The sequence below is a fragment of the Sordaria macrospora genome, chromosome 6, assembly GCF_033870435.1.
Source record: "Sordaria macrospora chromosome 6, complete sequence".
Lineage (NCBI taxonomy): Eukaryota > Fungi > Ascomycota > Sordariomycetes > Sordariales > Sordariaceae > Sordaria > Sordaria macrospora.
The window spans coordinates 228,179-241,714 of record NC_089376.1 but is presented as its reverse complement, the minus strand read 5'-3'; the positions used below and the strand labels follow the sequence as shown (position 1 = coordinate 241,714).

Sequence of the window (13,536 nt, the reverse complement as noted above, 5' to 3'; positions counted from 1 at the left end):
AAGACATTATCAGCAAACCAACAAGGTTCAACAAAGTTGAACAAAATAAACGGACTACCAAAGAATACCTTAGGTAAGGCATGGATCGACAACAAGGAAAACGACTACCACCGACACGTTCGTCGCCTAGGCCACAAGGAATTCGCGAGAGTTTGGGAAGTCCCTTGGACGAGGGTGCTTACTCTCATCCTCGAGCTGCACCGGCATCATCAGCACCAGCAGCACACGCATTAGACCCGGTGACTTCACCAACCCTTCCACTTACTCCTCTTCCGGGCCTTGACGACCACGTCCAAGCCCAAACACAACCTCAACCACAATCAAAACCACAATCACAACCACAACCACAACCACAACCACAACCACAATCACAATCACAATCACAATCACAACCACAACCACAATCAGAATCACAACCTCAACCGCAACCACAACCACAACCACAACCCCAACTCCATCCACAACCACAACCGCACTCCCAACCCCTATCTAAACCTCCCCTCCGTCCAGCACCATGGCGAACACCAACTTCCCCGCCCCAACCACCTCCCAGGCGATTACTCGATAGAACATTGGTACCGCTTCCTTTGACTCTACCTTTAAGTCCTCAATGGCCTGCCAAGGGACATACCCTAGGGCCTCAGAAAACTTCCAGGTCGGGGTCTCTTTCGAGTATTAATTACTCCAGGCCACTTGACCTTGAACTTCGTAGTGCTGAGGAACGATCAATTTGTTTACCACGGCCGGGAACGCCGCATCCACGTTATGGAGTTCTATCACCGGTGAGTGGGTATGGGGGGTTGGGGATATCGGCGGTTCCTCTAGTACCTCCTGTGTCTGAGAAATCGGCGGGACGATCTGTTGTGGGAAATAACATGGAAAGAAAAGGAAGCCAGGTAACCGGGGAGCTAAAAGGGTTGGAAGGCCGGCTGGAAAACTTGGGGATGACTGCTAAGGAAGTAAAAAGAGGCGCTGGGGAAGTAAAAAGAGGATATGGAAGGAGGCGAGAAAGTACGGTTTCGGTATACTCGCAGGATAACCCAGAGAGTTCGGTCTACACGGAGACTTATCATGGGTTTATGTTCGGTGATGATGCCCACAAAGAAGCGCCCCAGAGCGACATGACCCGCCCAAAGCCAGAAGGAGAGTTTCGGAACAAGGAACCACCACAAATCTTCTCCCCGACGAAACCACACGGTCTTGGTCTTGGTCTAGGAAGTCATTACCGACGGTACACACCTACTGAGCAAATAATCCAACCGCGAACTTCAACTCCTCCAGCTCCATCGATCGAAGCTCGAGGTCGAGCCAGGGTACAAGGACGAGGGAAAGTAGAACCTCCTAGTCCAACTAGTCCAACTAGTCCAACTAGTCCAACGTCGACACCCACTCGCACCATCGCCACCGCCCGCATCACACGCAAACCCGCAAGACTGAGACCGGTAAGCACCCAGCAGCAGGCGTTAAGGACCCCCTCGCCTTTGTCAGGGACGTTGAGAGGGCCGGGACCGCATGTACCTGATGTGAATACCCCTGGTTATGATACGGGCAGCGGGAGTGATGGTGCTGCTAGTCAAGAGCTTGGTGTTGCAGGTAGGGCGATGTTTGCGAGGGAGTTGACTGCTAGTCCAGAGGTTATGAGTTCTGTTAAGGCAGAGGCAAAGAAAGAGGAAGAGAAACATGAGGAGGACGACAGGAGGGGGATGGTGAGTCGGTGGTCGTATAGTTCGTCGGATTTTGAGGATGGGCAGATGGTGGATAGGGAGGTGTCGCCTGTTCCTGGTTTTAGTACTCCGGAGGCTGGACAGGAGGCGGAACAAGTGTCCGTGGAAGAACAACATTTAGTACAAGAAGGAGGGCGACAAACACCATCCGCACAAAAGAGCAGAAACAGCACAACTGGCGGCACCACCACCAGCGGACCTCCCACTTCCTCCGAAGAGAATGACGAAACCGAGCAACAACGGGGGGAAGAACTGAGTCTCCCATTCAACAACCTCAACGCCCAACTTTCAAACCTTCAAATATCCCTTGACAGTCTTGTCTCTCTAGCGGTCAGTGTCGAAGCAGCGGTTGGGGAGGTTCATGATGCCATGATTACTCTCTGTGATAGGGCACGGGAAGCATTCGTCAACGCAGGCCAGTTTATGGAAGAGGTGGAGAGAGTGGAGGGACAACTGGGTAAGGTGAGGAGACAGTTGAAGGGTAAAGGGAAGGAAATTGTTGGCAGTGGTGAACGAGAGAAACCAGAGGATGATGAAGACAAAGGTAAGACAAGAGAAGACACTCTTCTAGGAATTGGCATGCAGTTCCTCAATAAAGATAATTCAACGAGTGAAGTAGGGACTCAACGAGAGCAACGGAAGGTGCAAGAACAAGAATGCGGGGAACAGGAGGAAAAAAGCAAGGCGACAGAAAAGAAACACCATGCGGGAATATCACCATGTTCGTCGCCGAAGGAAGGTCGGAACCAACCACGGAGAGGACCACCGAGCGGACCGGCACCGGGAGGGGCGGAGTGGGTTTGATGTACGGTTTGAGTACCTAGGCATGCTGACGGGTTGACCAGGTGGGATAAAGAGGAAGAGGTTGGCTGGGGAGAATGGGGGGAAAGAACAAAAGGGGGAAATAAACAAAAACCAAGCGTAGAATTGAATTGACCACTTTCACAAATATGATAACGATGCCCAACGCGAATGTCGCTTGACAAGATGAGGTCTCAGAATGTCCCAACTGGTTAGTGAGCATCACTATTGATATGTTTTTGGTGAAAGTACTTCATCTGCCTGCCGAAATCCTGTGTCGTTGCCAAACCACCATGCCAAGTCTGTGATGTTTTGTAGAAGAGTGTCTGGACAACGACATGAAGTCCAAACAGAGCTTAGGTTCCGTCCGGCTCTTCGGCACAGCGCTAAGCCCTGGGCGCTGTCTCGGCAGTTTCTAGGCGTTGAGTGGACGAGCTTGGCGAATTTACAGGGGAGGTTTTAGCGGATGAGCATGTGATTGCAGGGACCCGCCAGTGGACCAGGACTTCAGAGCAGGGAAGCCCCACCTTAGGATAGCTCCCGGAGTCCCGCTTGTCCCGCGCTGCTCACTGCTGTCGCCGTGCGTCTCTTTGCTATCTCTCTCTTCTACCACCAGACATCATCTTGGCTGAAACAGAGGAGATGCTCCCTCCGACTTGATCCCATCAACAACACCAACAGACCAAACAACCACACGCGATGGCCTCCTTCATCCGCGCAAAGCAGGCGGGCGTCCAAACGGACTTATCGGCCAACATCCAACCCACCCATTTCATGCCCGACGAACAAGCCCGGTACGGCATCAACTCCCAAATCAGCTGTCTGGCCTACGACCCCGTCCAGTCACTGCTAGCAGTCGGCACCAACGAGTCCAAGTTCGGCCCCGGCAAGATCTACGTCTTCGGTCAACGCCGCGTCCACAAGTTCTTCTGCCCTCCTCGATCATCCTCCATCCGCGAGCTACGCTTTGTCGCCAACCGCCTCATCAGCCTCGACAGCAAGAACGAACTGGCGATATGGAACCTCGACACGGGCAACCAGGTAGCCAAATACGTATACTCGGGCGTCGTCTGCTTGGTGACAGATCCCATGCTGGATTGGGCCTTTGTCGGATTACAGAGCGGTGATATCGCCGCCTACGACCTCGACCGCGAACGGCCCTCGACTTTCCGCATTCCCAACTTTTGGCGCGAAAGAGATCCCAACCCCACCGCTGGACGACTGGTGTCTATGCAGCTACATCCGAGAGACATCGGCAAGATCTTGATTGCGTATACCAATGGAGCCGTCATCTACTCGTTCAAGCAGAATATTGTCCAGAAATACTTGGAGTATGAGCTTCCCGCTGGAGCTCCAGGTGGTGATGGCCATGGAATGCACGCGGCGAGGAAACCAAAGGTTGTCCATGCGGCTTGGCATCCTACGGGCACTTTCGTCTTGACTGCTCATGAAGATGGGAGCATTGCCATCTGGGATACCAAGGAGGGTAGGCTGGTTACTGCCAGATCTCTGTACCATACCAAGGTCAACGAACCTACTGCCAACCCACCCAGACCGATGCGTCTTGCTCCGTTTCTCCGCATCTCCTGGTGCTGCCAGACTGATCCCGACAACACCGGTCTGTTAATTGCTGGTGGGCATAACATCGACGATCCCACCGCAAGTAATCTCACCTTCCTCGAACTGGGTCCTACCCCCATCTACGCTACTTCCTCTTGGGAAGTTCTCGCTGCTCACTTTGACGGCAAGCGCTCCGTTCCCATCACCACACCTCCGGGTGCCTCAGTGGTCAACTACGTCCTTATCCCGCGGTCGTCGCCATACTTCAACGGTGCCCAAGATCCCATTGCCATTCTGGTCCAGCTTTCGTCGGGTGAGCTGATCACCTTGACCTTCCCCTCCGGTTTTCCGATTTCCCCAACCAACATGCTCCACCCCAGCTTATCATTCGTCCACCCCTTTGTGCAAAAAGTTGCTGTCAGCACCGTACCGAGGGCACGATGGCTGGGTATGGCAGAGAAGAGGTCGCTCGGGGAGCAGATCCTCCGCGGAGGAGTCGAATATTCGCACCGAACGCGCAAAGAGCAGCGGAACATCGTCCAAGTCTTACACGCGGATAACATTGTCCGCATGTGGGATATCGGCAGAGGGGACGAGATTGAGAACGCCACGCAATGTCAAGTAGACGTCGCCAGGTCTCTTAGCCGCTTCGAAGGCGGCGTGGAGACCACGGCTATGCACATGGCGCAGGAGACGGGAGAGTTTGCGGCGGGAACAAAGACTGGTGAGGTGATTGTTTGGCGGTGGGGAATCAACAAGAACTTTGGCAGAGAGGACCCAAGAGTTGGGGAGTGTGAGAGGGGTGGACTGATGGATATTTCTTCGCGAGCGGAACCGTCACTCAAGGAAGGACTGCAGCCGTTTGTGATGCATAACATGGCTCAGGGGAGGGTGAGCGTGGTGGCGGTGTCGGATGTGGGCTTTGTGGCTGCTGGCTCGGAAGGCGGGTATTTGTCGATTATTGACCTGAGAGGGCCAAAGGTGATTCATTACGGGAGTGTCACAGAATGGTCCAAAGCAGAGAAGAGGGGTTTGTTCAAGCATTCGTCCGGCTCCAGTCATGGCGGGAAGCCGGAGTGGCCTACAGTTATCGAGTTTGGAGTCATGACGCTTGATGGGGAGAATTACTCGAGTATCTGCTGTTTCGTGGGCACGAATCTGGGAAGGGTTGCGACTTTCAAGCTGTTACCTTCTGGCCAGGGGTACACGGTGCAGCTGGCGGGTGTTGCGAATATGGACGATAAGGTGGTGGCTATTTGTCCTATTGATGTCCAGACGGGTAGAGAGGCGGGCGCTACGGGACCGGTTGTCGCTGGTTTGAGAGAGGGGAGAATGGTTGATGGTGTTTTGGTTGCTGGTGAGTTTCCGTTTTCTTTTCCACGTAACACTGAGTTCAAACCCAGTTCTAACTTCCCGTGCAGTCACCCAAACAGAATCCAAAATTTTCCGCCCCCCTAACGCCCGCGGTGCCTCCAAGTCTTTTGACTCCGGCATCCTCTGCGACGCCGCCTGTGTCACCCCCGCCGACACCTCCATCTCCACGTACGGCTACGCCCTCGTCGCCGTCTTCAACGACCGTTCTCTCCGGTCATACACCCTCCCCGGTCTCCGCGAGATCGCCAAGCGTCCGTTGCCCATGCTCGACCCTTTACGTACCGTATCAACCGTCATTTCCAAAACAGGTGACGTCCTCGGTTTTACCGGTCCTTCGGAAATCACCGTTTTGCCAGTCTGGGGCGGCACCGGCCGTTCCCTAGAAAATACCCTCGACACAATGATCAATGTCAACCGCGAGTTACCCGCCAGACCAACAATCTCCAACGTCCAATGGCTTTCAGGGACACAATACATCTCCCCCACGGACCTTGACTTACTTATCGGCGGGCCCGAGCGTCCTGCTTCCAAGCGCATGCTAGCAGCAACAGATGCAGAACGCAGCGGTGCGGGGATCTACAATCCCGCTGCCGCCGGTGCAGCGGGATCAAGTACTGCCAGACTTCAAGGACAGGTCAGAGAGACGGAGGGATGGGGAGATTATTTGACTAGACAACTGAATGAGCGCACGGAAAAGCTGAATATCATGGGTGACAGCATGGATAATCTGGCGAATACCACGGGGAAGTGGGCGGAGGATGTGGATGGGTTTGTTAAGAAGCAGAAGAGGGATTTTTTGTTGGGGGGGATTAAGAAGAGTTTCTTTTGAGTGGTCTTTGACGGGAGGGTGGTGTGTTGTGTAGGACTGCAGCAGTGTTTTGGGCTATTACAAAGGCTGATAGTATGGGACAAGGTGGTAGGGAAGGGAGTTTGGAGTTTTGGACTGGTGACTTGAGCGGGATATGGGCCATAGTGATATAATGATCGGCAATTTTATATCTTGATTCTCTTCAGCCTGGTCACGGCTTTGTAAGGTGACACGGAATTCTTCTATCAGTCTCCTTCGACTCCTCGAAGATGTTTAATATTGTAGTATTGGGAGCTCAAGTGAGCATCGGGATAACCGACTATGTCATGTTCTTCTTAGCTCTTATCCTACTGGTTAGCGCTAGTCAGACGGTCGGTTGTATACACCTGACGAGTACCCCTTCTTCTATCTATTGGTTCTCTCTCTCCCTCTCTGTCTTTTTTTCTTTTCCGCTTTCACTCTCACACCTCATCTACCTCCCTACCCCATTCTATCTTCCACTTCCCTATCAGTTCCTTGGTCCTGGGAGCTGGGCTGGGTTGAAGCTATCCCCCGTCTCCCACAGATAGCAGAAGAGAAGAATTCCAAGGTTTGGCGACGGAAGTTAAGGTAGGCTGAAGTGTCATTCGGGCTTTGCCTTACCCAGTTTGGGATTTTCCGGCGGTCATGAAATCGGGTGTCTCGCTGCACTGCGTGCTTCTTGTCTCTATGATCTATCTACTTCCGCTATGCCACCGTGTCTTCTCTGGAGGTATACATTCCTTAGTCCTGCAGTGGGCTGAAGCCACCTTCCACATCAGAAAACGCGGATTCCAGGATTTGGCAGCTCAAGAAAGGCTGAAGAGTCATCCAGGCTGTACCTGGATGAGCATGTGCAAGCATGAAACTGATGTCCTTCTTGCTGCAGGTTTTCCTACTTCTATAATCTATCTGCTCCCCCTTTGCCATTCCGTCTTCTTATTTTCTACCCCTTCCTGGGTCTTGGCTGGGCTGAAGCCCTCCCCCACAGGAGAGGCGAACAAATTCCAAGATCTGGCAACGCAAGCAAGGTTGGAGAATCATTCTGGCTTTACTTACCGCTTACTTTATTGACGTGGTTATGCCATTTACTTGCTTATTTTATTTACGTGCTTATCTTGTTATGATGTGGCAGTGGTCATGAAACTGGTATATCTCTTTCTGCATGCCTTTTGCCTGTATACACCTACATGTACTCCCCTGCATATTAACATATGTGGCCATGTAGGAGACTTGGATCATTCCCTACTAGATTGCATACCACCTTGATTGTTGTCGAGATCATCACCACTGTCACCATCATCGTCGTCGTCAGCATCATCGAGGACACTTTACAACACCTTTCCAATGTATATCCTCGTCAAACAATCCACACCACTCGGCCGTGGGGTTTATCGAGCTCTTATGTCAAAATGGAGATCTCTAACGGTCTCAGCCACTCGAAAATACACACAAGGAGAACCTGTTGTTGCGGAGCGTCTTGTTTTGCTAATTCCTTGCTGATCAGAAGATGACTTTAGGTGCTAATGCTCATCAAATAGTTGACCGGCAGAAAAGGGGGTATGTACCTCCGCACTCCCGAGTCCGCTCCGAGTACCTGCTCCGACGTTCGCTCCGGAATGCGTTGCATATCGGGACATAGCCACGAAGTCAGAAAGCAGCAAAAAAAAATCAGCGGACATCGCATATTTCGAGCGCATTAAAAGATATGCATGAGAAATACCTGTATCCATGTCCGCAGCTGCGAAAAAAAAAAAAAAAGGAAAAAAAAAAGAAAGGACACGCATCGCTTTCTGCCATAGAATATTTTTGTGTGCAATGATAAAAGATCACTCATCTTCCGGAGGGACTCTTGTTCCCCTTTCTCTTTTTCTTTTTTTTTATATATATTTTTTTTCTTCTTCACGAAAAAAACGTTCGTTAGCCATCTGACACACAGACGTTTGTCAGATCATCACACACTACGAACGAACAAAACTCAACAACCATCAAACTATTCCAGTCCTCGAACAACTACTCCAAAATGTCATCACACACAACCATTCCTCGCCGCCGCTTCCGCCTTTCTTGGCTTACCATCTTCTTCTTTTTTTCGTCCGCCGCATACGCCCTTGTCGCTGTTGACAGACGTGGAGCCAAGATCGAAAGTCTTCAAGAAGGCTTCGAGACGCAGACTTTGGTGATCCCTTCTTCGGACTCAGAAGTTGAAGTGTTTAGCACCACCAGCCCGGTGCCCACCGTAACTCCGAACATGAACAGAACGGAGATTAGGACTACATTTTCGACTAGAAAGGTGTTGGCCGTTGTCGATGTTACTGAGGATGGAGAAGGTCAAGTTTTTGAGAGCAGTACCGGGACTAGGGCCGAGAGTTTGACCTCCGTTTCGTTTTCTGGGTCTGTATCCGCCTCTGTGTCCGTGTCTCCGAGCACAACAAAGACGACCTCCTCAGGCTCCTCCGCCTGGCCCTTCACGATCATCCCGAAATTAAGGGACTCAATAATGAAGGTACCAAAAGCGACGGCAACCGCCGCTAAAGACGGGGGCGCGGCCGACAACGACACGGGAAACCTGGGCACGGGCAACGCAGATACGGCCAACAACGACATGGACAACAACGACACGGTCAACGCGGAAGGAGGCCAACGATTTGAGAGTGAGAGTGGTAAGATACACGCATCCCATCATTTTGTCTCCGTTTCTCTCTCCATGTCTGTCTTGCAGTTTCTAACTTCACCTTCAATAGACACAGACATTACGCTCTCGAGAGATATAGTAGAGGTACCGGCTTCAGCAACCATCACAGCAGCCGCCACAGCCGCCACAGCCAAAGCCATCAAAACCGTCACCGTGACCCATGGCCGTACCTCCTTCTCGACCATCATCGTCAAACCTGACGTTCCCACCGGCACCGACAACGACGCCGACATCACCCCTTCTCCTCCCGAACCCACCAAAACCATAATCAGCATCCGCACCCACCTCATCACCAGTATCAGAACCCACGCCGTCGCCGCCCCCGACGCTCCCGCCCAAACCGAAGAACAACCACAACCACAACCACCCGCTCCCGACCCCGTCGTCGTCACGGTCGTCGTGACCGCCGACACAAACCCCACCCACCAACCCCAACTAAACCCATCCCCCTCCTCCCACCCCCTCCTGCACGCCCTCCCCCTCCCCCCTTCCCCATCGGAAATCACATCCCTCTTCCACCCCCCTCAAAACCGTCTCCTAAACTGCTACCACACCGGCCGCTTCGAGTCCCGCACCGACATGATTAAATCCATCACCTCCTTCTGCCGATACCTATCCCGCGAAGCGCGCAACCTTACGGGGCCTCACCCTCGCCCAAGCCATCCCCCCTTTTATATCCCCAAAAACCCCTACGATACACACACCCCTCCGGATCCCGAGGAGGACGAGTGGTGGCAGGAGGGATTGCAACTTGATAGGGAAGAAGCGGCTATGCCCACGTGGCCGTTGGTCGGGTATCGCCAACATCAATTTAATTTCGTGGATATGGGTTTTGTTTTTCCGTATACACATGTGCTGGTGAGTTTGGAGGTGAAAGAGGGGTGTGAGTGGAGGTTTGATGAACAAGAGTGTAACAAGTACTTGCGGATTCCCGTGGATGAGTGCCAAAGAGACACAGGGGAGCAGTTTAAAAAAGGGGGGACGGTGCAAGGACGCACGGGTTATGGGGATTTTGACTCGCGGCCGCATCTGGCGCCGGATGGAGTGCAGGATGGGATTTGGGAGTCGGGGTGGTTGGGGGATTTGGAACTTGCGAAGATGGAAGAAAGAGGAGAGAGAGAAGAAAGAGTGGGGGAAAGGATTGAGGAAAGGGGCATGAGTAGGACGTGTCTGGTTTGGAGAGTGGATGCTGAGAGCGGGAAGGTTTATCCCAAGGAAAATGCTGAGAGGCTGGATCTGCCCAGGAAGTGGCCTTGGGAGAGAAAGAAAAAGGAGGCGAAGTATTTGCCTGTTACTATGGATGGGGGGCAGGTTGTTTATAGTCCTGTTATGTCGGATGATGATTAGGGATGGTTAGGACTGTGGTGTGGGTAGATTGGTGGAACGGGGAAAGCAGGGGAAGGATCAAACGAAGTGAAAGATGAAGGGAATGATGGGATTCTTGGTTGGGACGGACTTGGACGAGTATAGGAAATGTTAGTGGACGGGATGGTTCTGTGTATTTGGAGGTGATTGGCTTGGGATTAGACTGCGCTCACGCGAGATTGGATATACCTTAGTAGGAAGTTACGGTTTCGTCATCTTTGTATCTCTTTTTAGCGAAGTGAAGATGAGTAGGTGCATCCCATGTTGCGCTTCGTTTCAGGATCACTACTCTTGAGCGTGCTTTAGAGGACTTGGTGTTCGGATCTTTGCGATACGTAACCAGAAAGTAACTGGCGAAGAATTTATTAGCTTCTTTTAAGTAGGCAACCAGTCGTGTCTCGAAGAAATGAAAGAACAGTGATATAATCGCGATAGCTAAAACTGATGGTCAAAACGTAACAGGCCTCCCTAAAGTGCATTCAATATGGATTGGGGGGAACAGTATTTTCTGACCATCACTGTACCTTGCGTCTTCGAATCATCAACAATCCGCTGTGCTCCCGCCTTCCCTGGCTCTCATCCATCCATCATCTCCACCTTACATCTCCTTCCCTCAATCCCCTTCCTCAACCGCCTTCCATTCATCACACCCCCACATATGCTTAACCCGCACTCCCCTACTCTGACCTAACCCTCCTCCTCATCAACAACCTGGCATTCCAATCCGTCATAGCCATCTCATTGACATACCCCGTCCTCGGCCTTCCCTTCTCCGGATTCGCAAACTTAAACTCAAACTCATACACCATCCTCGCCATAATGAGTTTAATCTCCGCCACTGCAAACTGTCGTCCCGGACAAGCCTGGTTTCCATATCCAAAGCCCAAAACATTGGGATGTGTCTGACCAGCCATGTGCAAATTCATTTGATCCGGGGAGGAGTGGCGTTTGCGGTAGAAGCGCATGGGGTCGAACTCGTGCGGGTTGGCGTAGGTCTGGGGGTTGTTCTGGTGCTCGAGCATGGGGAAGGCGACGCGGGTGCCGCGGGGGATGTAAGTGCCGTCTTTGAGGGTGAGGTTTTGTTGGGCTAGACGTTGGGGACCGACTTTTTGGGGTGTTAGTAGAGGGAGTGGAATGGAAAGGGAGGGAGAGGCAAAGAAAAGGAAGGGAAGGAAAAGGGGAAAGGAAACATACGAAGAATAGGCGGTTCCTTCCTCTGCGTTTCCTGAAAGAAACTATCCATCTTCTCCAACCTGACACACCACTCCTTGACACTAACACCTCCGTTTTTTCCAGCCGTCCCCGGCGGCCCCAGTTCCTTCGCAATCTCATCCACCTCCTCCCTCAACACCCCCCACCACTGCGGGTGCTCACAAAGATCAAACATCATATTCGCCGTCTGGCTCGCAGTGGTATGAATGCTTGCCAGCGTCAAGACACACTGCCGCGCACTCATCTCTTCAACAGACACTTCAGACCCCTTGCCGTGATCCAACATCCAATCGAGCAAGGTATCCTGCGCTTCTTCCTCCGTCAGCGCGACTTCGCCGCGTGCTGCTTGTGCCCTCTTCTCTTTGAGGGAATTATGCTTGTGCATTTGTTCCCCGACAATGATTTGAGCAGCTTTCAACTGCTTCAACACCCTCCTCCTGGCTGGGATCAGAGGGGCAACGAGCGGGTACATCCTCGGAGGGAACATCTTCATTGTGAAACTGGCTGTGAACAAGTCAATGGAGAAATCGACGGAGATGTCAAGCCAAGTTTTATCGCGACAGGCCGGATCCCCAAGGAATACTTTGGCGGTCATGCGAGCGACCAGGTCACGGACTGTGCGCTCAAAGTCAATTTTCACCCAGTCATTCCCGTTGGTGGAGAGTTCGGCTAGGGGAAGGGAGATGTCCCAGCCGTGGGAAAGCTCCGTTGAGGCGGAGTCAATGAATTTCCACAGCTCGGGGGTGAGTTTCTTGCGGAGGACTTCGACGTGGAGGTTATTGGTTAGGAGGAAGGTTATGCCGTGGTATTCGGGGACGAGGTTCTGCGAGCGTCGTAATTAGTGATTGGGGATAAGAGGAGACAGAAAGGGGGAAGAAAAGGACGTACGGCAACGTTAGCACCCTTGTTGCTCAGCTTGCTTAGTGGGATCAAGCGTAGCTCGTCCAGATATCGGATGGGTAAGATCAAGAAATCGGCATCGTAGCGTTTGAGGACGAAGGGCATGTTCGGCATCTATTGTCTTTGTCAGTTTCTACTCATCTTCCCCCCGTCTCTCCCGCTCTTCTTTCTCCACGGAAATACTAACCTTGGTATAAGCATCGTGAATCAACTCCCTAGCCCCCCTCACAAATCTGGTTTGCAACAGAAACGTTGGCTCAAACCATGATCGGTAGCCAAATACAGGGACTGTGAGCTTCTTTTGCTTGCCGTTGGTGAGCCATTTGGCGGTGCTGGAGAGGAGCCAGGATGTGACGAGGATGAGGGCGAAGGTTTTGGGATAGCTGAGGCTTTCGATTTTTTCTTTGAGTGGGAGAAGGTTGATGTGATGGGTACCAGATGATGTCTCCTGAAGCCCGGGACCTGGTGGGGAGGAAGTGTTATGTAGTGTGTTCATTGTGTTATTTCTTTGTGTGCTATGGTTGGTGAAGATTTGGTTGGGAAAAGGATGAAGTGGATGATATGGGTTGAGATTGAGATGGGAGAGAGGTTTCCGTTGTCCTTTATGTCTATCTGACTTCCGTTGACTGGCTCATCTCCCTCTTGTTTGATCTCAATTTCCTCACATGAAGTGAAGCTGTACTTCCTGACTCGTATCATCTAGTTAGTTCCTCGAGGGCTGAGACTCGGAGTCAGTGAAGAGACCGAAAAGTTTGAATCTATCACATATCATCCTACAAATGTGAGCCGAAGCAAGGCTGGAGTTCTAGTCTCTGATGTTTATGCTCACCGGGCAGTGTTGCCTTGATACTGAAGGGAAAGTCGGCGACCTCAGTCTCCACATGACGCTCATGTCTCTCTTGATCACAAACCTTTCAACTTTGTTCAGCTGGAGTTTGTTTCGCCATAATCCTTCCTTGAGTCCTTCTGTCCTTCCGGGGCCTGACGATCACACGAGGCAGCCACGACAACAACAGCAGCACATCTCGGGGTCTGTTACAACCACACGCGTTGCAATCCTCAATGGCCATCCATTGGGA

General features: G+C 52.0%; 3 protein-coding genes across 3 annotated transcripts; 2 read left to right on the top strand and 1 right to left on the bottom strand.

Moving 5' to 3' along the window:
* Positions 1–846: 846 nt before the first annotated feature.
* Positions 847–2,528, top strand: SMAC4_08604 (uncharacterized protein; the record flags this gene model as incomplete). Its single annotated transcript, XM_003345606.2, has 1 exon — positions 847–2,528. Exon 1 carries the CDS (start codon positions 876–878, stop codon positions 2,526–2,528), a length of 1,653 nt encoding a protein of 550 aa, XP_003345654.2. The 5' UTR covers positions 847–875.
* A 550-nt stretch (positions 2,529–3,078) lies between these two features.
* Positions 3,079–6,496, top strand: SMAC4_08603 (uncharacterized protein). The gene is made up of 2 exons (XM_003345605.2): positions 3,079–5,442; positions 5,507–6,496. The coding sequence occupies exons 1-2, from the start codon at positions 3,225–3,227 to the stop codon at positions 6,286–6,288; spliced, it is 3,000 nt and encodes a 999-aa protein (XP_003345653.1). The 5' UTR covers positions 3,079–3,224; the 3' UTR covers positions 6,289–6,496.
* Positions 6,497–10,180: 3,684 nt separating this feature from the next.
* SMAC4_08601 (uncharacterized protein) lies at positions 10,181–13,192 on the bottom strand. The gene is made up of 4 exons (XM_003345603.2): positions 12,645–13,192; positions 12,446–12,571; positions 11,540–12,380; positions 10,181–11,450 (listed from the first exon to the last, which is right to left on the bottom strand). Exons 1-4 carry the CDS (start codon positions 12,951–12,953, stop codon positions 11,023–11,025), a joined length of 1,704 nt encoding a protein of 567 aa, XP_003345651.1. The 5' UTR covers positions 12,954–13,192; the 3' UTR covers positions 10,181–11,022.
* Between the last annotated feature and the right edge of the window lie 344 nt (positions 13,193–13,536).

What these genes read in the sequence shown, in the direction of transcription:
- SMAC4_08603 (XM_003345605.2), top strand. Translation starts at nt 3,225, where the DNA reads ATGGCCTCCTTCATCCGCGCAAAGCAGGCGGGCGTCCAAACGGACTTA. An exon ending in TGATGGTGTTTTGGTTGCTG is followed by an intron (nt 5,443 to 5,506) that starts GTGAGTTTCCGT and finishes CTTCCCGTGCAG; the next exon opens with TCACCCAAACAGAATCCAAA.
- SMAC4_08601 (XM_003345603.2), bottom strand. Translation starts at nt 12,953, where the DNA reads ATGAACACACTACATAACACTTCCTCCCCACCAGGTCCCGGGCTTCAG. An exon ending in TTCACGATGCTTATACCAAG is followed by an intron (nt 12,572 to 12,644) that starts GTTAGTATTTCC and finishes CAAAGACAATAG; the next exon opens with ATGCCGAACATGCCCTTCGT. An exon ending in ACAAGGGTGCTAACGTTGCC is followed by an intron (nt 12,381 to 12,445) that starts GTACGTCCTTTT and finishes CGACGCTCGCAG; the next exon opens with AACCTCGTCCCCGAATACCA.